General features: G+C 57.3%; 8 protein-coding genes across 8 annotated transcripts; 3 read left to right on the forward strand and 5 right to left on the reverse strand.

The window, feature by feature from the left end:
• Positions 1-676: 676 nt before the first annotated feature.
• On the forward strand, positions 677-4948 carry EX895_006057 (uncharacterized protein; the record flags this gene model as incomplete). Its single annotated transcript, XM_029886649.1, has 1 exon — positions 677-4948. The coding sequence occupies one exon, from the start codon at positions 677-679 to the stop codon at positions 4946-4948; it is 4272 nt and encodes a 1423-aa protein (XP_029736962.1).
• Positions 4949-6158: 1210 nt separating this feature from the next.
• On the forward strand, positions 6159-8035 carry EX895_006058 (uncharacterized protein; the record flags this gene model as incomplete). The annotated part of the gene is made up of 2 exons (XM_029886650.1): positions 6159-6273; positions 6459-8035. The coding sequence occupies 2 exons, from the start codon at positions 6159-6161 to the stop codon at positions 8033-8035; spliced, it is 1692 nt and encodes a 563-aa protein (XP_029736963.1).
• Positions 8036-8875: 840 nt separating this feature from the next.
• Positions 8876-9775, reverse strand: EX895_006059 (uncharacterized protein; the record flags this gene model as incomplete). Its single annotated transcript, XM_029886651.1, has 3 exons — positions 8876-9078; positions 9189-9239; positions 9619-9775. The coding sequence occupies 3 exons, from the start codon at positions 9773-9775 to the stop codon at positions 8876-8878; spliced, it is 411 nt and encodes a 136-aa protein (XP_029736964.1).
• Positions 9776-10254: 479 nt separating this feature from the next.
• On the reverse strand, positions 10255-11685 carry EX895_006060 (uncharacterized protein; the record flags this gene model as incomplete). Its single annotated transcript, XM_029886652.1, has 1 exon — positions 10255-11685. One exon carries the CDS (start codon positions 11683-11685, stop codon positions 10255-10257), a length of 1431 nt encoding a protein of 476 aa, XP_029736965.1.
• A 4085-nt stretch (positions 11686-15770) lies between these two features.
• On the forward strand, positions 15771-16829 carry EX895_006061 (uncharacterized protein; the record flags this gene model as incomplete). The annotated part of the gene is made up of 1 exon (XM_029886653.1): positions 15771-16829. The coding sequence occupies one exon, from the start codon at positions 15771-15773 to the stop codon at positions 16827-16829; it is 1059 nt and encodes a 352-aa protein (XP_029736966.1).
• Positions 16830-16984: 155 nt separating this feature from the next.
• EX895_006062 (uncharacterized protein) lies at positions 16985-18058 on the reverse strand (the record flags this gene model as incomplete). The annotated part of the gene is made up of 1 exon (XM_029886654.1): positions 16985-18058. The coding sequence occupies one exon, from the start codon at positions 18056-18058 to the stop codon at positions 16985-16987; it is 1074 nt and encodes a 357-aa protein (XP_029736967.1).
• A 1401-nt stretch (positions 18059-19459) lies between these two features.
• On the reverse strand, positions 19460-20878 carry EX895_006063 (uncharacterized protein; the record flags this gene model as incomplete). The annotated part of the gene is made up of 1 exon (XM_029886655.1): positions 19460-20878. One exon carries the CDS (start codon positions 20876-20878, stop codon positions 19460-19462), a length of 1419 nt encoding a protein of 472 aa, XP_029736968.1.
• Positions 20879-23206: 2328 nt separating this feature from the next.
• On the reverse strand, positions 23207-24247 carry EX895_006064 (uncharacterized protein; the record flags this gene model as incomplete). The annotated part of the gene is made up of 1 exon (XM_029886656.1): positions 23207-24247. One exon carries the CDS (start codon positions 24245-24247, stop codon positions 23207-23209), a length of 1041 nt encoding a protein of 346 aa, XP_029736969.1.
• Between the last annotated feature and the right edge of the window lie 238 nt (positions 24248-24485).

Below are 24485 nucleotides of genomic sequence, written 5' to 3' on the forward strand. Positions count from 1 at the left end.
ATCGGCATCGAGCCCTCGGAGCTCTTTTGCAAAAACCGATTCGTTCTGCAGGCGATGCATGTCCCGCCCTTGTTCTCGCCGAGTCGTGCATGCCCAGTCCAGTCCGTTCTTTCCTAGTGTCGGCAAGCCATTTCAAATCCCAGATCCGAGCTGCAGCCTGGTATCTCCAACGCGCCTTTTTTTTTGGAAAGACTCGCAGCCAGCCAGGCCTTCCACTCCCCCTTTCGAAGCCCCTTACTCAACTTACTAGCTAGCTTGCTTGCTTGCTTGCTTGCTCCTGCTCAGCAACGTCTTATGGATGTTCACATCACACCCTTGTTCCTTTGTCCCACCACCATCACAATCGCCACCACCACGACTCGCGCAGGTCGCATCTCCTTCGCATCCCCTGTCAGCAGTGACGTTACCTGCTAGCATCTTGCGCTCCTGGTCAAGCCATCGTCAGGTGCAAGGCTCGCCTCTCGTCAAGCAGCCGGTCTGCTCTCCCCCTCGTTCCGGCTTTGCGGGCTGATCAGTACGATAGCTTGACTGGTCCCCTCCTTTCATCAGCAGGAAGTGCCATATTTGCAACCCACACTCCACGCAGCCGACTTCGCATATCACAAGGGCAAGCGCTTCGCACTCATGAAGGCCGCAACTCCATCCCCATAGCATCCATCTCCTGCCATCCTCTGCCATGACCCCACAGCTCTCGTCCAAGGGGCTTCCGCCTCCACCTCTGCGCATCGACAAACGCAACATGTCCGACTCGAACCAGAATCATGGTGGCTCGCAGCAGTGGCCCATGCAAGCCCGTGCCACAGCTGGTTCCTCTCACCTCAGTGCAGCTTCCGAACACAATGATGCTTCTACAAAGCTCTCGCGCACCCCGAGCGGGCGCTTTCGTATCCGTGTACCGTCTCTCACCAAACAAGCCAAGAGCACGGAAACAGCGCAGAATGCTGCTCCGCTGCTGCAGAACGCTCAATCCCAGCCTGTGCATTCGCAATCTCAGAACAGCGGCAAAGTGTGGCAGCCACGATGGGCGCCAAGACTCAAGCGCACCAATCCTTCCGAGTCCGTAACCACCTACTCACCCATCTTGGATGCTCCACTCCCACCTCTTCCATCATCCATGGCCTCGCCGCCGCCCGCCGTGAAACTCGACGATACTGGCTTTGGTCGACCGTTCAGCACCGCGGGTCTGCTTGACCTCAATGCTTCACGCTTCTCGTTCCTCGACATGAGCAACATGGACCACGAAAACGATGCTGACAGCGACGACTCGCATGGTGCTCCAGCGCTCGTGAACCGGCTCCCGACAATCTGCGAGCCGCCAACGTCGCAACATGGCCACTCCAAGCTACCATTGTCTTCGGCCTCGTCAGCGACCAACGGTCTGGTCGAGCCTGCAACCGCTTCTAGCTCCTTGCAGCCGAGTTCGAGCCGCGAGATGCTCAAGGTCCTGCAATCCCCCACTTCCGTCTCGGGGCAAGACACGCCATCACCCCACGTGTTGCTGCCAACCTCATCCCCTGCCCTTGCATCGCTCATTAGTTCCTTTCCGTCGCCCCTCACCCGCGATCGTGCATTGCCTCCAGCTCCATCGTCTTCTCATCTGTTACCAACAGAGACGATGCAGAGCAGCAACGCCACCAGCGGTACCGCTTGGGCCGCTGCTATGAAGAAGGAGAATAGCTGGGATGGAGGAGAACGCTGGCGTACCGATGGGCTCAAACACGGCGGCTTGCCAACTGGACGTGCCTCCACCGAGCTGCCTTACCTCGACATGGACGATGACGATAGCGGGTCCGAGCTGGTCGAAGCCGCTCCGGCCAACCCCTCGAGTGCGAGCATGCAACCCCAGCTTAGGCCCTCCTCCATCTCACCTACAAAGAGTCGCCCCGTCCGCAACCCGCCTCCTCGACCCGCTCCAAACATGGCGCTTCCGGATCTGCCTGCCCGAGCAAGCGCGGCGGTGCCAGCCTCTGTTCGCCGGCACACGCCCACCAGCAGCATCCAACTCGACATGCAGCAGCAGACAGCGGGACCCGCTTCGGCGTCTTCCTCCAAGTCGGTACAGAGACCACTCATTCTACCCTCCCTGCGATCTTCCACAAGCATCGATCGATTAGCTGCCTTGGGCTCGTCCAGCTCGTCTCCTTTGGATGAGGCTGCTCTTGCCAAAACGACGAATCGACGCAGTCTCAAGCCATTGACGCTGTCCCGCAGTGCTTCCACCGACGAGCTGGCCAAGTCTCTCGACATTCCTCGCGAAACAGTCAAGCAGATGCTCGAAACAACGCAACACGTATGGCGAAACCACTTGCTTGGCTCCGTCGCCATGCACCTCGACCAGCCAATCACCGGTGGCGGCCTTGAGCGGCTTCCAAGATCCAGTTCGAGCCCGGTGCTTTCTACCATGTTTGCATCTCAGGCCTCGTCCGATAGCATCGCCGCTTGCGAAGATCCGTCCAAGGGAAGTGTGGCCAAACCGCCGGCAGGGAAAAGCAGCAACCGTGCCTCGATGCTTGGCCTCCCCTACATTTCTTCGTCCCGACCATCGTTCGAGCATCAGAGCCCCGGCTGGGCTGTCACAAAACACAGCATGGACTCTTCGCGACCTTCCATGCTCGAATTGCAGGCCGAGCGTGCCAGGCATCGCCGTACCTTTCTCGCACGAAGCAGTGAGGATGGGCCCACAGCCAACTACAACTTTTCTCGACCTATCCCTCGCGATGCCAATGGCACGGACTCGGGATTGGCTGCAAGCGCAAGCATGCCCTCGCTCGCGATGGCCAGACAGGCTCCCAAGCCGCCAGCTCTCCTGCAGAGTCCGCTTCTGCTCAAGGGCGAATCCGAGGCCACTGGCTTCGCCCAGTTTGTTGCCGACGACGAGCAGGAGATCCTGGTCGATTCCAACTCAGAAGCTCACCAGTCCTTTGCGTTGGCTCGCGCACTGCAACCGAGGGACGCCATCAACTTCGACAAGACAACAGAGGCTGCTCTCAGCGCAGCAAAATTCAGCGTACACAAACCAGTCCCTGCATTGCCCCTGCTCAGCAGCGGCGCGTCTCCGAGACTGGTACGACGCAACTCCGACACAGTGCTGAACCGGTTCGCACCCGAGTTCGGCAAGCGTGCTCCAGGCGAGCTTCATGCTTGGAGCGTCTGCATCGACGACGATGGCGTACCTGCCATTCGCCCTTCTCAATCAGCTTTCCATCGCCCAAGCTGCCCGCTGGCAGGCAAGAACAATGCTACGTGGCAGTGTGGTTGCCGAAACTCCTTCAGCCACAATGCTGACATGTCAACGCCGTCTCTGTCTGTGCCAGGCCAGTCTTCGCCTGGTCGCAATCGATCGCTGAGTGCCGGCAATGCGATGGACCCCATCCGCCAAGCACAGTTGTGGGGCCAAGTGGAGAAGAACAAGGAGCTTATCCGAAAGCACCAGCAGGAGATTGCGGGCTTGCAGGAACAGGTGGTGCGGATCTCGACCGAGATGACATCTGCGCGACCGTCGTTCTCGTCTGCGTTTGCGACTCCGGACCTCGCCTCTGTCACGGCCTTCCCTGCCCCACCGGCCAGGGCGAGTGCGAGCATTTCGAGCCCATTCTCTGCCATGGCGTCGCCGCGACCTGGGAAACCTGCTGTACCGGCCAAGACAACCAGTGTGACTCCATTCCCGGCCTGGAATGCAGCTTCCACACCCTTGCCAGATTTGCCAAAAACGCCTCCTACACAGCAAGCCCAGCCACCTCGAACTCTGCGGGGACGCATTGCATCGCTGTCGAAGATAAGTTTGGCCAAAGACAGCGAGGATGATCGGCTATTCGAATCGTCGAAACCGAGCCACTCGCGTCTGCGATCGTCGTCATCGACATCGAGCCTAAATAAGGTGTTCCGCTTCCCATGGTCGCGCTCTTCAGACAAGGAGCAGGTATTTCCGGAACCGACTCCGTTCACGTTGGGCGACCGCCGTCACAGCAAGGCGCACTCGAGCGTATCTTTGCGCGAGAAGGCTCTGCCTCGCGTACGAATGTACTCGGTCGACGAGTCGAGACCGTTGCCTGCGCCTCCCCTCCAGGATGCGGCTATGTCGGGCAAGGACAAGCGATACCCTCCGAGCTCGCGCAAGTTCTCGTATGACATGCTGCGTGGACCAGCGATGCATTCGAGCGTGGGATCGCGACACTTGCGTGGTCGTTCGGGGAGCTCGAAATCGTCGTCGTTTGGGACGAGCATCTTTTCGTCCAACGAGAGCCACGATATGCACGAGACGTCGCGTTTTGCCAGCTTCCCTCGCTTTGGACGGCGATGGGATTCCATCTCATCGCGTGGCACCAACGCTTCTGCACGCAATAGTGCTGAAGTCAGCACACAGCCGAATGGATACTCGTTTGGCTCCATGCCGGCTCTGTCTTCTGTCGCAGCGGGCACGGGCAAACTGATGCCTGCTCTGCCGATCGAGGCCGACACGGGGTTGAGACAGCACAAGGACCCCCCTCCTCGACGAAGCTCGCTGCTGCGCAAGTCGCTGGAAGCCGCACCCAGGCGCACACCCATCCCGAGCGAGTTCCTGCAGGCCAACGAGGGCGGCATGGCGCCCATCTCGGAGCTGAGCGAAGTGGGCAGCCCTGCCTCGGGACGAATCGCTCCTACTCGGGCTGACCCGGAGATGAGTCCTGTCAGCTTCACGGGGGCTTCGCCGGCGGGGCCTGTGCGGATGAGCATGAGCGAGCGATATCGTCTGCAAGGACTTACGGTGCCAGCGCCGCTCGCGCTCTCGTCGTCGCTGACGTCGCCTGCACTGGGATCAGCGGCGGAACCAGGCTCGGGGACCAAGGTGGGAGAAGGCCCTTCGCGATCGCCCACTTCGCCGCGGTCTGCTAGATCGCCTCTGCCTGTTGGCTTTTCGCATGGTGCTCTCACGGTGGCAAGACGTCCCTCGCTCTCGACACGAAGCTGAGGACTGTACTTTTATTCGCAAGGCGTGTCATTATCAACGAATCATACTATGTGAACGCCATCACACCTGATGACAGCGCTTGACTGAGTTGTGTATAAACCAGGTTCGTGAATGATGCTGCTGGTCCATGTCGACATTGCCCTCACCCAAGGGAACGGCGGCGAATGAAGCTACACCAGGCCAAGGAAGTGGCATTCAGGAGTGACGCTACCATCAAGGCTGCGTGCTGCTCCTGCTGCCTGCTCGTAAAGAACGGAGCTTGGATTCGAAGTTGAACCACGATTGAAAGACCGAAAGCTCGAGAGAAGTTCAAATATTTCAATTTACGAGTGGAAGAACAACCCACGACATCAAGTTGAATACAAATTACGCAGAGTTGGAGAGAGGAAGAGCGAGGTACTGCAGCTAACTTTGTATTTGAGCTTCGGCGAGAACTCAAGAGCGCGCGCTACTGTTGGTGTCAGCGAAAGACGTTCTCTGCCCGTTCCCCGCGACCCCTTTTTTGTTTCTCGAAGAGTGTGTGTGCATTTCGAAAGCTGCAATCACCGTGCCTGCCAGGCGCCTCACCTGCTGGCTGGCGGACTGACCGTGGATTTTGCCTTTTCTCCCTTGCGCTTTGACCTCGGCGCGCGCTCTTTCTCTCTCTCGTTTGATCGCCCAGCTGCTGCTGCTGCTGCTGCCGCTCTTGCTGCGCGTTTGGCTCCAACTCCACCTGCCGAAACAAACGCATTTCAACCGAATCAGCAGTTTTAGCATCACAACGACGCGCTTCCTTGCTCATCGTCTCTCCCTACCTTCTCCACAGAGTCGACATCCTCACGCTCTTCACCGTATCCGCCGTACTTGCTGCTGCATCGCATCATCTCGAACCATTGCATCTTCTATCGTGTCCATCCTCGCATCGACCATCGTTTGCGCTCAAGACTCGGGCTCAGTCAGCCGAACCCCTCGAGAAACGGAGTCTGGCCTCGTGACCCACTCGCAGTTACCTCCTTTGCGGTCGCATTGGTCGTCTTCATCGGATCTGACGTCGCGGCTCACCCTTTACAGGACAGGGAAGCTGTCGACTGCCTCGCCCAAGTTCTACGCCAACCACAGCTGAGAGCTTGAAACGGATCGCATCGATCGCAGCGCACCGTTGGACCCCAGGCAGCATTCGAAACCACATCATCGGGCACACGAGCAGAGACCTCTAACGCAAACCTGAGCTATGGGTAACATTTGCAGTTGCTGCGGGTGCGGCTCCTCGAGAAACGCCAACTACGAGCCTCTCTTGCTTGACAATGAGCGAGATGCTGTAGCTGACCTGCTCCAGTACCTTGAAAGTAAGTCTGCCCTCACTCTTTCCCATCGCTGGCGGAGCATGGCCATGCAGCCAGCATGACTTTGCCGCTGGCATACTGTCGTATCAGTTCGAGAACAATCACTAACTCGCTTCCTTCTGCATGTCAATTATTCCGTGATCTTGCCTTTGCCTCTCCTTGCTGCTTGCCCCCCCCCCCCCCTTCAGACCGCTCCGAGACCAACTTCTTCACTGGCGACCCCCTGCGAGCATTATCCACCCTCTCGTTCAGCGACAACGTGGATCTACAGAGGAGCGCAGCGCTCGCCTTTGCCGAGATCACCGAAAAGGAGGTGCGCGAAGTGGGTCGAGACACGCTCGAGCCCATCATGTTCCTGCTGCAGAGCCACGACGTCGAAGTGCAACGAGCTGCCAGCGCTGCTCTCGGCAATTTGGCCGTCAACGCCGAAAACAAGTTGCTCATCGTCAAGCTCGGTGGCCTCGAGCCGCTGATCCGCCAGATGCTCAGCCCCAACGTCGAAGTGCAGTGCAACGCCGTCGGCTGCATCACCAACCTCGCCACGCACGACGACAACAAGACCAAGATCGCCAAGTCGGGTGCCCTGGTGCCTCTCACCCGTCTGGCTCGATCCAAAGACATGCGTGTCCAGCGCAACGCTACCGGTGCGCTGCTCAACATGACACATAGCGACGAGAACCGACAGCAGCTCGTCAATGCTGGCGCCATCCCGGTCCTCGTTGGCTTGCTCGGCAGCTCGGACACCGACGTCCAGTACTACTGCACCACCGCCCTCAGCAACATTGCCGTCGACGCTGCCAACCGCAAGAAGCTCGCCCAGACCGAACCTCGTCTGGTTCAGAACTTGATCGGACTGATGGAGAGCAGCTCGCTCAAGGTGCAGTGCCAGTCGGCGCTGGCGCTGCGTAACTTGGCTTCGGACGAAAAGTATCAGATCGAGATTGTGCGGTCCAACGGTCTGCCTCCGCTGCTGCGATTGCTGCGATCGTCGTTCTTGCCTCTCATCCTGTCCGCTGCCGCGTGCGTGCGCAATGTCTCGATTCACCCTGCCAACGAGTCGCCGATCATCGACGCCGGCTTCCTGCATCCGCTCATCGACCTGCTCAGCCACGAGGACAACGAGGAGATCCAGTGCCACGCCATCTCGACGCTGCGCAACCTGGCCGCGTCGAGCGAGCGCAACAAGACGGCCATTGTCGAGGCGGGTGCCGTGGAGCGCATCAAGGAGTTGGTGCTCAACGTGCCCTTGAGCGTGCAGAGCGAGATGACGGCGTGCGCGGCTGTGCTGGCGCTGTCGGAGGACTTGAAGCCACAGCTGCTCGAGATGGGCATCTGCGAAGTGCTCATTCCGCTGACGGCTTCGCCTTCGGTCGAAGTGCAGGGCAACTCGGCGGCAGCGCTGGGCAACCTGTCGTCGAAATCGGACGATTACGGGCCGTTCAACGCTGTGTGGTCGCAGCCGGAGGGCGGACTGCACGGCTACTTGATCCGCTTCCTCGAATCGCAGGACTCGACGTTCCAGCACATTGCCGTGTGGACGATTGTGCAGCTGCTCGAGTCGGGCGATGCGCAGTTGGAGGAGAACATTCGCAGCTCGGACCAGCTGCTGCCGTTGATCCAGCACCTGGCGTCTTTGTCGGCGGACCAGAGTGGCGAGGAGGAGAGGACCGAGGGTGGCGGGTCTGACGACGGTACGTCGGCGGAGGGTGAGATCAGTTCGTTGGCTAGGCGCATTCAGGAGATGATTCTGGAGCCTCAGCAGTGAGGCGCTGCGTCGAGCTAAGAGAGGGGGTTTTCAATCATTATTAGTTTATAGCATACCCCCACCACGCACATTGTGCCCTCGATCAACGGTATCGCCCTATCCTACAAGGTCTGGTCGATGTTGGGATCCCTCTTGTATTTGCTCTCGCTTGCTTGGCGCGAACGCAGAACGCAGAACGGACGCTGCCCTATGCGCGTGTTGCTCAGACATGTGCGCAAGTTGGCTTTCTCGGCTCGTGTCCATCGCTCTTTTTCTTCTTTCTTTGGTGTCTGTTGCGTTCCACATTCAGTCTTCTTTTCTTTGCTTTGTCTTGTGGTGTGTGTGTGTGAGAGAGAGTGTGCGTTCGATGGGTGAGCGGTGGATGATGCGTTGCTGCGTTGCTGCGTGTCTGTGTGTCTGTGTGGCAGTCGGGGAGAGCTGGGTGTGCAGAGCTGGGGCACCGAGCGGGTGAGTAGGTGTGTCGACCCAAGCGGGCAAGAGCGCCAGCGGCGACAGCGGCGCTTTGCGGAGCGTCGAAGAGCCAGAGCCCGTCGAACGACGTTGCGGCACGAGCAGCAAACACGCCTCTGGCCCCCCGGACAAACAACAGAGGTGTTTCGAGACTTGGCAAGACGTGAGCCTCGTCGGACATCCACGCCTAAGTTGGCTCAAGGCGCGTCCACCACCACGACCTCTCTCACACACACACACAACCTGGCCCACACGTTCTCAACACGCTTCCCACACCGCACAGCCTGTGCCTCGAACACGTATAAGTTATGAAATTGGCGCATCCTCGCTCTCAGTCGCTACACCCTCACGACCATACCCTAGCTCCGCCCGGACTAGATAGCCCTTGTCTTAAGGCGAGACAGCGTAGTTGATCATGTCGTTATGGAAGAAGCTCTTGGAGCCGTCGCCCCAGGGGAAGGCTTTTTTGCGGATGTTGTTGTACTCGTAGAAGGTGCGCTCGGGCGGCTGGTTGTCGTTCTCGTGGTACTCGTGCACAATGTGGTCGTAGTGGTGCTTCTCGATGCCGTAGATGTACACGCCCAGCACGATCGCTGTATTTGGAAAGAGGAAGTCGACGAGACAACGAGATTGAAGACAGAAGGGATACAGGCGTCAGAACAGGGTTGACGGAACGTGTGGAGGAGTAGGCCGAGACACTTACAGCCAGGGATGCAAACGTAGAGCGAGACCTTGCGCCAGAGGTCGGCAGACTCTGTTCGATTGACGAATAGGGTGAAGAGGAAAGGCGAGGTCAGTTGTTGTCTAGCTGGGTAGCCGTGCTAGGCGATGTGTTCGAAAATGCGGAGAGATGCTGTTCCATGACCCATGGGTCGCCTCTGTTCTTCGACACCCGTCACTCGATCTTCTCCCTGCGACTCTCCTCCAGAGGAAACCTTTGACGAGACGATGTGGCCGCGCGATGCAAGCCACTTCTGCCAGACCAAGCCTCGCTAGCACCAAAACCATACCATGCGCTGTCCCGTCTCTCTAACCCTTTCCGACATTCCTGCCTTCATACGTCGACTTGCACCGCTTGCGTGCATCCATCTGATTCCTCCGAGATCGACCTCATCGCCTTGACTGACACTTACTTCCAGCGTGCTCCTTGTGGTGGGCGCGCTCGGCGAGCCACTCGTTCTCGCCAGCAGCCGTAGCCAGACGGCGGACGGCACCGCCCGCCTTCTGCACACGACCGACGGAAGCGGTCAAGTTACGGCCGAACAGGCCAGCTGCAAATCGAGATGCCATGATGTGCGCAAGATATAGGATAGGTTGAAGAGTGTGTGGGTGTGGTGTAGGGAGAGAGAGAGAGAGAGAGAGATGGCAAGAGGTGATTGCGATTTGGAGATGGTGCAGCCCGAGAGCGAAATCGGCGTCGATTGATTCGCTTCCGAATTTCTCATCACCAGCTTCGGTGCGAATGGTTCGGATCAGACGAGAGCGGTGGCCTGCTGCGTTTTATTTTGCGTCCGTCTAATCCCGTACACGTGACCGGAAGCGGTTTTCCGCATGTCATCAACCAAGCTCTAACAATTATCAAGAAAACTCAACATCTTCCAATCATCATGCCTAAAAGCACTCTGTGAAAGTCGCTAAATCTCCGAGAGAAGCATCACATCCACTGTACATCACACGCATGTTGTGTAGCTAGTACAAAGCATGGCTTGCCGCCTTGGATGATTGCCCCTTTGTGTATATAGTACTGAAGCTAATTGTTATAACAAGACTTACTCGTCATCATCGTCCCCACCCGACGCTCCATCGTAGTCGCCCTCGCCACCGTCGTCGTTGCGACGGCGCTGCTTCTTCTTATCGTTCCTCACGGGAATCTTGATCCCCTGCGACGCCAGTTTGCGCGAGAGCGGCGTCGGATCCAACATGCCTGGGAAACGTCGTGGCGAGTAAACCGTAAACGGCTCCGTGTACGTCTCTGCAAGCGCCTCGGCGACACCGGTCCCTACACGACCGCTGACCTCGAGGTTGACAAACATGAGCTTGATACGGTACACACCCTCAGTTCGTACCGAGATGTCTTGGAAGACAAAAAACGTGCACCACTTGTCCTGCTCGTCCTTGAGCACGGATGCGCTGGCCACGGCGGCACCGACCAGATTCCTCGTGTACGACTCTGCCTGACCTTGCGGGCCAAAATTGCCGCCGCCAAACTGCATCGACGACGAAGAAGCTTGACCGTGCGGAGATCGATCGTACGCATGGACCGCCGAAGACGACGACGATGATGAGGCAGCCCCGCCTGGAATGGAGCGGCCGTCCGGCGAGTTGGAGGGGCGCGCACCACTGGCAGATCGATAATCGCCGTTGGGTGCAACGCCGTCCCCATAGCTGCCGTAGTTGGAACCAGAGCGATATGCAAATTCGTCGCTGGGGTATCCGCTGTGACCGCCGTGCTGCGTAGGCTGGACGGGCAACGACGAGGCGTGATGATGCACCAGAATGTTGCGCGGTGCCAACATCAGATCTTCCGGATGACACAGATCGGTCGCAAGCAGGAAGAGCGACGTGTTGACGTCCAAAGGGCTGATCTCTTCGTCGGTCGCCTCGTCCGTGATGACAAGCTTGACGATCAACGTCGGACTGAGCGGGCGTCGATCCTTGTCTCCAAACCCGCACATTCGAGCGCGGCTCGGATGCTGAACTACGACAAGTCGGTACCGTTTTCCGTTCTCGACGCGAGAAAACCCGTCCAAGTTAGGTCGTTCGCTCGTCGTAGGTCGAGGTCCGAACTCGTCGACGGCATCGCGCTGCGCAGCTACACCGCCATAGGCATGATCCGCCTGCGCTGGTCGGCCGGACCGCGCCGCTTGTTCACTGCCATACATACGCTCCCGCTCTTCTCGAGCCTTCATCATCTCGAGCTCGTGCTGGTACTGCCTCTCTTGCGAAGAGCTCAAGGCCCCGCCACCCCTCGAGTGTTGGGATCGGTCCGTGTCGCGTGGGTCGGATTCGTATACGGGATGCTGGCTGTATGGATCCGAATGTAGATCGTGCGCTGTATGAGATCGACGTGTCTCATCGACTGCATAGCCATAGCCGGGTCGACTCCGACGCTGAGAAGGATGCTCTGATGGTTGCGATGGACCAGCGGCACTACCACTTGCCGAAGCTGCTTCGCGTTCGTCGGTTTCAGAACGAGACATTTTCGGGTCAAGGTGGGCTCTGACTGCTTTTGGGTCAAAAAGACTTATGTGCTCTTTGCTTACGAGGTGCACCACGCTAGGACCTTTTCCCTTGGACTACGGTGGGAGCTTCTTGTGAGAGACGTGCGGTTCGATGGTCGGGGTAGGAGGGTGACGCAGCGCCGACTATGGGTGTTTGAGACCGGAAAGCAGGCGAACGAGAGGAGCCGAACAATGATGATTTCGGTGGGGGAACTGCCGCTAGCCGGAATCGTCCTGCAAGGGTAGGATGAAGTGATCATGCAGATGAAAGGGCAAGTCAGTAAAACCGCTACTGCATGGCGACAGAGAGAGCATACTTGGCTGGGAATAACTCGGGTCTGTTTCCCCCACCATCGAGCAGCGAGTGCAACCCAGTCTGACCACCCCAGCGCCAACTGGCGGCTCCGCAAATGCCGATACGAGCTTGTGGTGGGGAGCGAGCGTCAAGCAGCTTCCGATCCCTACTTGACCCGCTTGCGACAACCACCGATGAACGATGGCGTCATTGAGAACGGAGAGTGTCAAGAATGCACGACGACGGTGCAGCCTGACGTTGGTACAGTCGGTCGTTGCTGCAGATGCCGTCGAGGTGTTGGCAGGATTGTAGGTGGCTCTGAGTGTACCTGGTCGGTTGAGGGCACTTACTGGGAAACGTATGATTGGGCTGGGCTGACCTCGAATCGACAGCGACGAGGCTGAATGGGTGGGTCACCAGGAAAGAATCGTCCGGCTTGTTGCTGTCTCCATGAACTGGCGTGTATGTGTTCAAAGGAATGTTGCCTGCCGGCGCGACCAGTAAAACGGCTTGATGATTGAACTCGAACGTGTCGAGTGTGCTGACAGCGAGTCGACTGCGTTTACGTCTCGCCGAGCGTGGGAAAGGCAGAGCGCCGATGGGAGTTAGCCGAGTCGCACCCTTGTCCTTTGCTGGGGGAGAGAGCGCGTTTCGTCCGGCTGGTCGGAGGTTCCGATGGAGAGAAGTAGCAAGCAAGCAAGGATGGCGGAGGGATGGACTCGTGATTGTGTCGGGCTGGGATCCGCGCTCAGTGCTGAGCAGCCGAGAGCTCCTGGTACAACAGAGTGTGAGGATCAGGAGCCAAGCTATAGTACAAGCAGAAGTTGAGATGGTGGTATCAGGGAGAGTTGTCAGGCAGAGCTCGAATCAGGCCAGGCTTGAGCAAGGCTCCCAGGGACCGAGAGGAGATGGCACGGCATTGACAGAGACGTGGGCAGGGCAAGGCATGGCATGGCATCATGGCATGGAACCTCACAACATGCATGGCATGGCATGGCACAGCAAAGCGGTCGAGTTATTCCGTCCGTTCACGCAACGGAGGCATTGCTTTACCGAGACTGTGGCCAAAATCACACATCCTCATCCAGAGCTGCTCAGGCACGCGGCGAGCGACCGACAAGCTGAAAATGTTGCCGACTTAGCCTCTAAAAGCCGGGTTTGTCTTCTGAGGGGAACACCGGCGGACTTCACGAGGACAGGCCAGACAACAAGAAGCCTTTTTTGGGCGGGATGCGCTGTCCGACACGAAAAGAAAACCGTTTCAGGGTTCCGGTGAAATGTGCGATCAGGCAGCGGAGAAAGATACGGGAAACTCTCTCGAGCAAGACCGGAAGGGCCTCACGACGCGGCATCAGAGGAGGATCGACAGGGGGAGGGGGGCAACAAAAGCCACGAAACCGAGACTGCTGGAAGAGCCCCGTCATGGGTTTTTCTACGGGCGCTCCATGCAGAGTGCGTGGCTGAAATGTGCTTGCTCGCTTTTTCGTCGGAGCTGAGCACGAGGAGCAGCAGGTGGGTTGCCGCTGCACGTCAGGACCACAGCTTAGCTTTTCACGAAAGAGAGAGTGTGTGTGTGTCTGCGGGTGTGTAAGAGAAAACTTCATGACCATAACCATCAAGCACAAGGTAGTAGCAGCGGCGGCGGCGGGGGTCGCGGGCCCGCTTCCCACATACACGACGCCCTTGCAATCTGAGGCAGTGTCTCGGATGGAAGAGATTCGATCTAACGCTTTTGCTTGCAACCTCCGGACGGTGGAGACGGGATGCAAGCAATCTTGAGATGGATCTTAACGGAGATGGGCAGAGGACCAGACGGCCCTTGCCCATGTGAACTTTGCGACCCTGATCTCCTTGTTTGAAAGGAGCGCCGGCTGGCTCGCCCACCCAAAAAAAAAAATTGAAAAAGTGAAAAAGTGAGAAACAGAAACATCGCGTGCGTAGAAGAGTTCGAACAACGCTGCCAGAAGAAGGAGAAAGGGTCCAGAACCTCGTGCCGAGTCGCTTGCAATGTCGGCGCGGTTCATGAATTTCCTGTAATTTTGTTTTTGTTTTTTGGTATTTCCTTCTCTTTTAGCTTGCACGTCGTCAGATTCATTCGACAAGATGCGCGTGACACCTTGAAGATATCAATCACCAGCTTTGGCAAGAGGCGGGATAAAAGAGACAGGGATACAGCTTCAGTAAGTCCATGAGACCGGCGATGTCGTACCTCACGATCCAGTTGCAATGTTCAATTTGCAGTGCAGCTTAGCCATGAGAGCGACAAAGCGGTGTGCAAAAGCAGAATCTCGAGTGGGACTGAGACATGGTGCTCGCAAACATTGTGAGCCTCCGACTGGCTCGACATACTGCTGTCGTCGAGCGAACAGCTGTGCAAAAGGATGCAGTAGTCTTCTCGGGTGGTACAGTCGAGCGCAAGAGCACGGTAAAGTCAAGTGGGCCTGGTTCTCATGCAGCGGATCAAGCTAGTTCGCTCCTCGCGAGACTCAGGGGGCCGGTCCCATCACTATCTGCGAGGCTCCCATCCCACAAGCAGAGGAATGCACGGAAGCTGAGATGCCGCGCAGCTGTGAACTGAGATGCCGCGCAGCCGTGAAACAACCAAGCATGCGGGCGATCGTCCGTTCGCCCATACCACACGACGAGGCGAGATAAACTGATTTGGCGGTAAAATGCTGTTGCAGCATCTTGAACTGGTTCTTGGTCGCTGCTCTTTTCAGGTTTTTCCCATGCAAGGCAGGAGCAAATGCCGTCGACTACAATGGGCATCCTCGAGCGGGACGCGTACGGACGTGTCCATCCTCACCAGTAGAGAGAAACACAATCACGAGGCTGTTGATGAGCGGTCTGACCTAAAGATTTCCCGGTGCGTCTGCCGGCGTCGTCTAGGCATGACCATGCTCAGAGTATGTTTGTTTCTCTGTTCAAATGCCGGTGCCAGCCTGGAAGCGTCGTCTCGCTTAGATCCGGAGAGCGGCTCTTCGCTTGCAAGAATCGAATGTCTTTTGGCGTTAGTAGTGCCAGCTGAGCTGATCGTTTTGTTTCACTTGTGCCCTCGGAAGGCAGCCGAGCTGATGCTCAAACCCATGTCCGAGCATAAAGCTTCGACATTGCAGCCTTCACCTCACGACAGTCAGAACAGCAAGGAAGCAGTAGCCACGGCGCCGCACCATCATTCAGTCCCTACTATTACAATCATTCAGGTAGATAGATCTCACTCGAGTAGCTGACACGCCTTGCCGCCAGGACATGAGCGGGCTGATCGACGATAATCTGTCCGGTTGACAAGGCACGGGCATATGAACGCTTCTTCTGCTTGGAAGTCATGGTTCCATATTAACCTGACTCCGGGCACAGCGCCCTGCAGAGGCGCATTAGTCGAATCTGCCCTGCGCAGCCGAGAGTTTACGGCAGATTTTACGTGCTCCAATCAAGTCTAGACTTTGAGATCCGGTCTCGATTCTTCAGTCTGCAGTGGTGCAGGGTGAGCTTACAACTCCGCCCGGCAGAACCAGAAGGTCACCCACCACCTTCTGCTAGTTATTTGGTCTAACATGCTTGAGAGAGAGAAAGAAAAGAAAAAAGGGATCGATGCTGCAGAGTCCGGATCTCGGATCGGGACTGGATGCCTTTTTTCTTGCTGCACTTCACAAACCTCGTCATGCAGCTCGAAGCTACCTTCTCAGCCCCTGCCATGATCGATCGAGTCATTCGATCAATTCGCGACTTGTGGGAAGCACTCGACACCCTCTGAAAGAGTTTGTCTAACATGAACGGCAACTACGCAGAGGCAAGCGGGTCGGGCTCTAGCAGCGCAGCTCATCAGCTGTTGCGAGCGGCGTTGGACGTCGAAAGGGTCTCGGATGCGCAGGTGTCGCAGTACTATCGCGAGCGACTGCAGGAACGCCGTATTCAAATTACCAACCTCGATCGCGCCCGTCCCAAGGCCGGCGGAAACGATGATAGCGCTCGCCTCCGAGCCGAACGTAAGCTGGCCAAACGCAAGAGGAGAGTAAAAGGCGAGTTGTCAGAGCTCAAGAGGCTTCGCATCGTCGCAGGTCGGTCGGCCAAGCAAGCAGCCAGTCGAGACGAAGCAGACGAAGCGCAAGAAATAGTGGCTGATTCTGGAGAAGACAGCGATGGCACTTCCACAAAGGAGCTCGTTCAAAGCAAGCAGCGACTACTGTCGGATGCTACCAGGCAGCTCAAGCGATTACAGTCGGCACCTCGGCATAGGACAAACCAAGCCAAAAAGATCGACAAAACATCCACAAGGTCTCTCAGCCGCTCTCGCCGCAAACGTATGGGTCTGGAACAGGTCGACGCTAACATCAGCTACGAGCTAGTCAAGCCGCTGCACGATATGTGGCGCTCCTACATCCAACAGCTGCTCAACATCGTAGCTATGAACAGCAAAGGGCACCTCGTGCCAAATCCGCAGTTCGATCCAAGGAATTTGGCGCAAATGTCATCAGGCACCGTCAGCGCGATTCAAGCAGCCCTCATCAAGGCCGATCTGTGCGGAGCAGAGGTCGAGGTCGTCCGTGCTGCGAACCCATCGCTTGTCTCGCAACACGGCCTGGTTGTCAAAGAGACCGAGCATACCCTCATCATTGCTATTCCGCCATCGCAACAGCCATCGTCCAATGCAACCCGGACTATACCCAAGAAGAACGCAGTGTTTGCCATCAAGGTTCCATTGGCCCCTAGCCTCGACTCATCGGATGCAGGGTACCTTCGCTTTGAGCTCCATGGCAACCACATGATGCATACTCTACCTTCCAGAGCCACTCGAAAATACAAGGCACGACCCACCATCGACTTCTGAACACTACCACAGCAAATCAGCAATGCAAAGATCCACAGACGGCCTCCAGGCCGATGAAGGCACTCTGCAAAAGGTTTCAGAGCAATAACACTACGTCTGCATTCGGTTTGCGAAACAAAGTGAGGCAGGTAAGAAAGTAGAACGAGCAAGATTCTCTAATCAGGAATCTGCGTAACATCGTCGACAACAATCTCTCCGCGGCCGTTCATTTTGCGGCGGAAAGCAGCCGACGCCTTGTAGACACCCTTTCTCAGGCGGTTGATCGATCCGAGTGGCTTGTGCTCCACAAGGCCATGCCAAACGTCGAGTCGATTGTGATCTTCCCAGAAGCTCACTCGCTTTGGTGCAAACGATTCTTGCGGGGGCAGCGTCAGCCTGGCCACGGTGACGAAAGGATACTTTTGCTGGTCCCATTCCACACGCACGTCCTCGATCGGCTGCTCGTCCAGATTCTCTAGGAACTGCACCTGGAAATCGTAAGTGGCCGCCTTCGAACGGAAGTAGTCCTGCAGCCAGTCCTTGAGCACTGTGTTGCCGTGGTCATTCTCGCCGACCGTCTTGCTTGCCAGCTCCTTTTGCGCGTCAGAGGTCGGCAACAGACGGTACTTGACCACATGGTCGCCGTATCGGATGGCCGCCTGGGAGTATTGACGCTGTGCGGCAAGGTGGACGTTGGGCGCGACGTTTCGAGCGTTCTGCACCTTGTAGTCGGGTCGTTTCTTCAGATCGGCATCGAGCGCTTGGTTGTCAGCCCCATGCAGCAGACGCAGAGCGATAACGTCACGACACGTCCGGGCGTTGCCGAGCTCGAGAAAGGCGCACGAGTTGAACTCAAAGTCCTGCGTCTCGGGATCCTTCATGTCCTGTCGCAGCTTTGGGCCGCGAGCGCCGAACACTTTCAAACCAATCCCGCGGGGTTGCGGAACGCGGTCGTCGATCAGGTCCGTCGTCTCTGTCGAATAGCGCATGGCGACGGGGAATTTGGCTCCGGGTTGTTTGAAGAGACCCTGGTAGAGGTGCGAGTCGAGACCTTGGAGCACTTCTAGCTCACCTTTGACGATGCCTTGGGTTTTAACGTGTGTGCCGGAGAAGGCGTGTCGGTGACACTCCCAGACGGCGGTTTGCGCCGTGTTGATCTGTCGCTCGACTTCGTGGATCAGCTCATCTTCGGTGGCACCTGCTCCCGATTCGACGTTGGGGTCGTCCCATCGGATGAGGGTGTTTGTCATCGTGTTTATGGCTGGTAGGCAGTGAAGGGTGGTGAGAGAGGAGAGGTAATTGTGGGTCAATCTAGGCTTACGTACGAAGTGCAGTCTCGAAGGAAGGGCAAGCATATATATGCACTTGTCTCCTCATCACTCAGGTGCCACAAGCATAACACAAGCACAGCAGAAAGAACCAAAAGCCGGTTGCAAGCGACCGCTCAAAAGTGTGGCCGAAAGCTTTGGGTTTGACACATCCGCTGCTTCCATGGGGAGACCGAGCGATGACAAGCAAACAATCGGCGGGGAGGGTGGCGAAACAGAGGCAACCATGTGATGCGAGAGACCGAAAAGCCGGGGTGCCGGGGCACATGATCTTCGTCCTGCACCACGGCTTCGATTCGCCACTGCTGTGCGGCACGGTCCGCAGGTAAGATAGAAAAGGCGCTTCTCTACCACCTCCGCTCCTTCGGTGACCAGTTCGATCGCCGTACCATGGAAACTCACTGTACGCGCTCCATTGCTTTGTCTCGTTGATTTTTGCCCGTTCGATGTTGTCGTTGCCTTGCGGCCTTGACAGCAATGTGAAGTCATAATAGACAGGCTCGTTCATGAAGCTGACATTGCCAGTAAGTCACAGTGACGAGGTGGGAAGGAGGGACGCCAAGGGAGACGGAATGTTTTGACGGCGAATGGGACGGAACCTGTCCAACTTCGCTTACAGAAGCAATGGAAGGCCGAATGCCCGGTTATGCGACGCCTTTTTGATGCTGCTTTTTGTATTACGCGCCCGTCCGTGTTCAGCTCTCTTCCTTGCTTTGTCTCTGCAATTGATACTGAGAGCCCTGTGTCAGGCACAAGCGGCGCTGTCTGTGCTGAGGACACCTCCGGCGACATAGAATGGTCAGGTGGGGCGGGAGTGGAAAGGCGGACCCAACTGAAGGCTTTTTTTTCTTTCGGCGATTGTCACAAGACCCTTTTTCCCCTCGCTTCATCCGTCGTTTCGGTTTTGCCGCTTGTAGCCACGGCCCCTAGCTGTGCAGGATCTCGCACACGATTATTGCACAAGCGTCGCGTCTCCCGACCGGAACTCAGCAAGCCCCAAGCTATCGGTCTGATCTTGCACAGCTTCGACCGCACGCACACACCAAGTAGAATCGTAACCCCTCAAATCCATACCCGCTTCCTGGATGAGAAGCTTGGGTGGAGAGGAGAACATCGACATTGAAACAAAACAAACCGAGAAGAGATGTGCAGATATCGAGCAAACGGGCGAGTCGAAAAGGGTGTAAAGGAGCGAGTGAATGTAGGGAAGTCGGAAATGCAAGTTGGCTGTCAGGCGAGCCCTCGTGGAGTGGTCGATGCAACTGGACAGCAGGTTCCGCCGTCTGGAGGCGCTGACGGAGGGCGAGTCCCTACAAGTCTTACTTAGAGCATCAGAGCAAAGACAGCAGCGACGGTGCCAAGGCTGACGGTCGACGCGCCGGTGAGGAGGCTAGCAGCACCGGAGTTCGGACCGCCTTTGGAGGCTGCACTGCCGCCCGAGCCGCTGGTTGAGGCAGAAGTAGAAGAAGCAAGAGGACGAGCAGTGCTGGCGCTGGCCACAGCAGCACTGGCCGACGACGAAGCCTTGGCATTCGCACCGCTTCCATCCAAATTAGCGTAAGCGCTCGTGTCGGGAGCCCTGGAGCTACCACGCTGGGCATCCGAGTGGACGACATTGATGGGCTCACGCGTAGGCAAGATGCTGTCCACGGCCTCCTTCTTGGAAGTCAGGTTCCACTGGTTCTGGTAGTACGGCAAGCCCTGCAGCTCGGGGACAGCCCCGATGTTCCAGTTGTTGTGCTTGAGCGCGCGGTGGTAGCTCTTGAACGAGTCGATGGCCTGGTCGGTAGTCTCGTGCTCGAGCGAGATGAATCCCGTGCGGTCGCTACCCGAGTTGGCCCAACTGGTCATCTCCCTGATGACGCTCTGCTTGGTCGCGCCAACACCGGTGGTGCACGTGGTGAGCTGCGCAGTATCGTTGCCCTGACGCAGACACCAGTCATCGGCATCCTTGTTCCACATGACGGTCTGCAGACCGAGCACCTGTGTCGCAATCGCGCGGACACGCGCGTCGACATCGCCCTCAGGAGGACGCCAGTACATGGGCACGCTTCCGGTCAAGTCGTAGATGATCTGCATCGTCCAGCCCAGATCACCGAGAATCTCGAGGTCGCTCTTGCCCGTCTGCAGAGTGTGCGACCAGGTGTGAACGCCGAGATGCATGGGAGGGTCCGCCTTGACGTACTGGTCCATGGCGGTAGGGTTCCAGACAATTGCGCTGCCAATGAGGAAGTGGGTCGCGCTCGTACCTTGTGCCTGGAGATACTTGATCAGGTCTGGCGATTGCGGGGTGGGACCATCGTCAAAGGTGATGGCGACGTAGTTGTCTGGAGCCAGCCAGATGTCGCCCGTGTCGCACTTCTGAACGGTCCAGGAACAGACGTTGGTCATGTCAGTGCCGGCTGGGTAGACGGTAGCACGCGTGTTGGGGTCGGTGATGGATCGAGGGATGTTGGGGATCAGACCGGCAGCCTTTTTGGCGTTGTAGCGGTCGACCCAAGCTTTGGGGAGCGAGCTGGCGGGAGGCGGGTCAGCGCCAGCGGGTGGGTAGGGCATGCCGTTCTTGGAGGTGGAGGCGAGCTGACGCTTGGTGAGGCTGTGGTGCTCATCTCCGCGCTTGTCGAACAGGTGGCCGGCGGGGTGGTGCTTTGGGTCGACGAGGCCTCGCTCGTGGTATCCGGAAGCGGAGACCAGAGGAGCGGCCAGAGCCATGGCTCCGACAGTAAGGGTGGTGAGACGCATGACGAGAGATGGGGCGTTTATAATCGCGAAAAGAGGGGTCAGGAGATGGGGATGAAACGTCGGAACGCGAGGACTATAAGGGCGACAAGGAAGAGGACTGCAGTAAAGACTGTGTAGGAGCAGACGAGACGGCGTCGACTGACCGAGAGAGAGGGTGTTTGTGGGACAAGGCAGGGGCGGTAAGGAAGGAAAGGTGAAAGGGGATGGTGGTGAGAAGGAGAATCTGTTGGACGGAGGAGGGGAGAAAGCAAGGGCGAGCTGGATGAAGGAGGGAACAAGACTTCATACAACACACACGCATGCACATACAGTCGAGCTGACGAGCTTGGCAGGCGATTCGCATCGCCTTCAAGACGCCGGAACCCCTTTGTTGCTCGTCGGTCACTTAACACAGCTGAACAGCACGCAAGTCGAAAGCGCGATCCATCCCACTTTGTCTGCTGCTCAAATCAGCAGGGCTACATTGAGCGGAATGAGATGCACGATCGGAGTGTCGGAGGGAGAGGCAGACAAGCGCTATTCGCATTGCAGTCCCATGCTCCGGATGCACTTCGACTGCGACAAGAGAGCAACAAATCGTCGTTCCCCACTGGCCTTAGTCCACCCGACACTTACACACGAATCCTTGGTGAAAGGGCGGTATTGAGCAGAAGAGCAGCACGGATCCCAAGACGTCTGCAGGATTTGATGGATCGAGAGCGCCAAGAAGCACCGCTTCGGACACGGTCGCCCAGCGTACCGCAGGCAACTTGCAGCGAGCGGAGGCAAAGAAACCGAGCAGGGCGAGAACCCAGCATTAATCTGTGCCAAGACTTTCGCTACTCCTGTCGCTGCTGTCACTGCTCGTCTCCCCAAGAGAAAATAGCTCGCGAGTGTGTGCTGGCGTGGCTTGCATGACATGCAGAGTCCGCTGGTATGTTTCGCGTTTTTCTTTCTGCGAGCGCGTCTCCCCGACCGCAGAGGTCGCTCTTCCGCTGCGACTTCAATTCGCCGACAAACGGACCAGGAGCAGTTGGGCTCCATGGGTACCAAAAGATTTTCTGACAGCGAACAGAACGCGGGGCCTTGTGGGTCTTGCTTGGTTGTAGTCATGACCAACACGATCCAGCGAGGAGAGCGAGCAGCGACAGCGTTGAGAGCAGCAGCCGAGGCGTTCTCGAATGATGTTTGCAGATCAATTCTAAAGCTTGGCAAACACAGCCGCCGTCTCGTGGATCTAAAAATTCGGAAACCTGAAACCAACACTGCCCTCTCTCCTCTCCCTCAGCAGCGAGCTGCTGTGGCGGGATGGAATGATTTGATTCGAGTTTCCCGTCCTCGCCGAGCCCGACGGACTTCCGCGTCGCTGTGCCAAGTCCTGTCTGTTGCTTCATTGTGCCGTGCCGTCACCATCATCAACTTCCGCTCCCAATTGATCCGCGTTTTGACGATTGACAGCACGGGAGTCGGTCGTCTGAGTGCCGACGTGAGACATGAACCGCAGCTGCTCTCCTTTTTCTTTTCGGAACACATGGATACCGTTCCACGTTCTGGAAAGGGGACGAGCCAGTCGAGAGCTGGGTCGAGATCACGAGCCTCGCAGACTGCAGCGTGCAGCTCTGGCTCCGATGACAAGTCGGTGAATTGAGCTATCACCTGCCTCGCTTCTGTTCGATTCCGATCTGAGGTGATCTGCATAGGATAGCGACGCCATCGCTGCCTCGTCATCCTCGCAAGTTGATTCGGTAGAGGCTGCAGAGTATATACAACAACGCAGATGGCAGTCTACTGCACTCTTCTGAGAGGTCAGAATGAGAGGGAATGGAGTGCGCCTTCTTCGACAATGCCGCGATCCCCCAATGAGAGGGTACCACCTAAGACTAAACAAAACTAAAGTAGAACTAAGTTATAAAAGGTTGTCAGGCTATGGCAACCATCTGCGGCCATAGAACCTTGAAAGCACCGCATCCCGTCCGATCTGCGAAGTTAAGCAAGGTATCGCCTAGTCAGTACTGCGGTGGGGGACCACGCGGGAATCCTAGGTGCTGCAGTTCTTTTTTTGGCTTTTGGTCGATTCTTTATATTGCCTTCTTTTTGCACCTCCTTTTTTTCTGTCCTCCCTTCCAAAATGGATTTGTTCGCTCTCTGTTCAACCTCAGGGGACACCGTTGGGCTTTACCTCTGGAGCCAATCAGACAATTTGCGAAGTGTAACACAGAAACATTAAAACACTTCGATCGTGCAAGACCCGTACGGCGAACGCTAGTAGCTAGGAACGGGGATGCTATGGATTGCAACGACACGAGGAAGAATACAGATCAGAAATGCTGCACCGGGCTGCGCGCTCATCTAGTTGCTCGACGATGCAGGCTGTGACTCGCTGGATGCAGCTTCTGTTGGTCGCATGGCCGACTTGGCGAGGCCGAGAAAGTCGTCTGCAGCGTCGGAGGACGAGCTCAGGCTGTTGCTGTCTGCACCTGCAAAGGACGCCGCTTGCTGGCTCGGCGCGGTCTGAGCAACGCTTCCGAGACGGTCGGGGCTGATCTTGCCGTCTCTGAACGCCTTGGCTGCTTCGAGGTAAGCATTGCCCGAGGTGAAAGTCTGGTCGGTGCGCTTGACCCTCGCCGCCTTGGCCTGCTGTTGCGCATCAGCGCCGCTGGCGGCATCGCCACCCGCCATTCCTCCGGCAGCCCATGCAGCCCACGACTCGAGCGCTTTGTCCTCTTTCTCGAATCCACGCTGCGTCTCGGACTTGCCCAAGTCGGCTCCGTAGTATTTAGCCTCGAGGATCGCATAGCGCGTTGCATGCTCGTGCTCGGCTTTGAGGCCGTGGTACGAGGAAAGCGTGTTGTGGTAGGCTTGCGACAGCGAGAGACCCCCCTGGCGGTGTGCGGCGAGGGTGCAGGCGACAAAGTCCTCAACGCTCGGGTTGCGGCCGTACGAGCGGAGTCGCTTGGGATCGCCGTGCACCCGCGTCTCGCTGCCCACCTGCTCGCTCATCTCGACGAGCGTCTTTGGTCGGTACGCTTCCCACGGGTGGTCGCGGAAGAATTGCTGTCGGATCCTGTCCTCATCGTAGACGATGGGTTTGGGAGTGAGCTTGGGCGTCAATGTGCGCGATTTCTTCTTCGAGTTGGTGGTGTCGCGGCCGTAGGTTCCTGCGGCAGCCGTCTTGGAGGACGATCCGACCTTGGCGGGCGCTGTCTGACGAGATGCACGCAGGCGGACGGGGAGATCTTCTTCCGGACGCTGGTGAGGGTGACGAGCGGGCACGGTGACGGGAGGGTGATTGTTGACCGCATCGAACCATGCAGGAGGCTTTTTGAGGAAGCCCGACTCGAGCAACCTCGAGACGGTCTGCGGCACTTGTGATGGGATACGGCGCGGCATGTCGGAGATGAGATATGCTTCGAAGTAGACACCGTCCGTCAACGATGATTTGCACCTGCGATGATAGTGTACGAGATGGCAAGATGATGGGCTTGCGATAGCCGAACGGGCATAAGCTATGCAAAAAGTGTCGAGAGGTCGCTGACCTTTCTTCTTGGACTCACCAAAAAGAGGCTTCAATCTTCACGTGATGCCTCCCTCCCTCTCCAACTTAATCGTACGAGAAGGCATTCTCTAC

This window comes from Sporisorium graminicola, chromosome SGRAM_8, assembly GCF_005498985.1.
Source record: "Sporisorium graminicola strain CBS 10092 chromosome SGRAM_8, whole genome shotgun sequence".
Lineage (NCBI taxonomy): Eukaryota > Fungi > Basidiomycota > Ustilaginomycetes > Ustilaginales > Ustilaginaceae > Sporisorium > Sporisorium graminicola.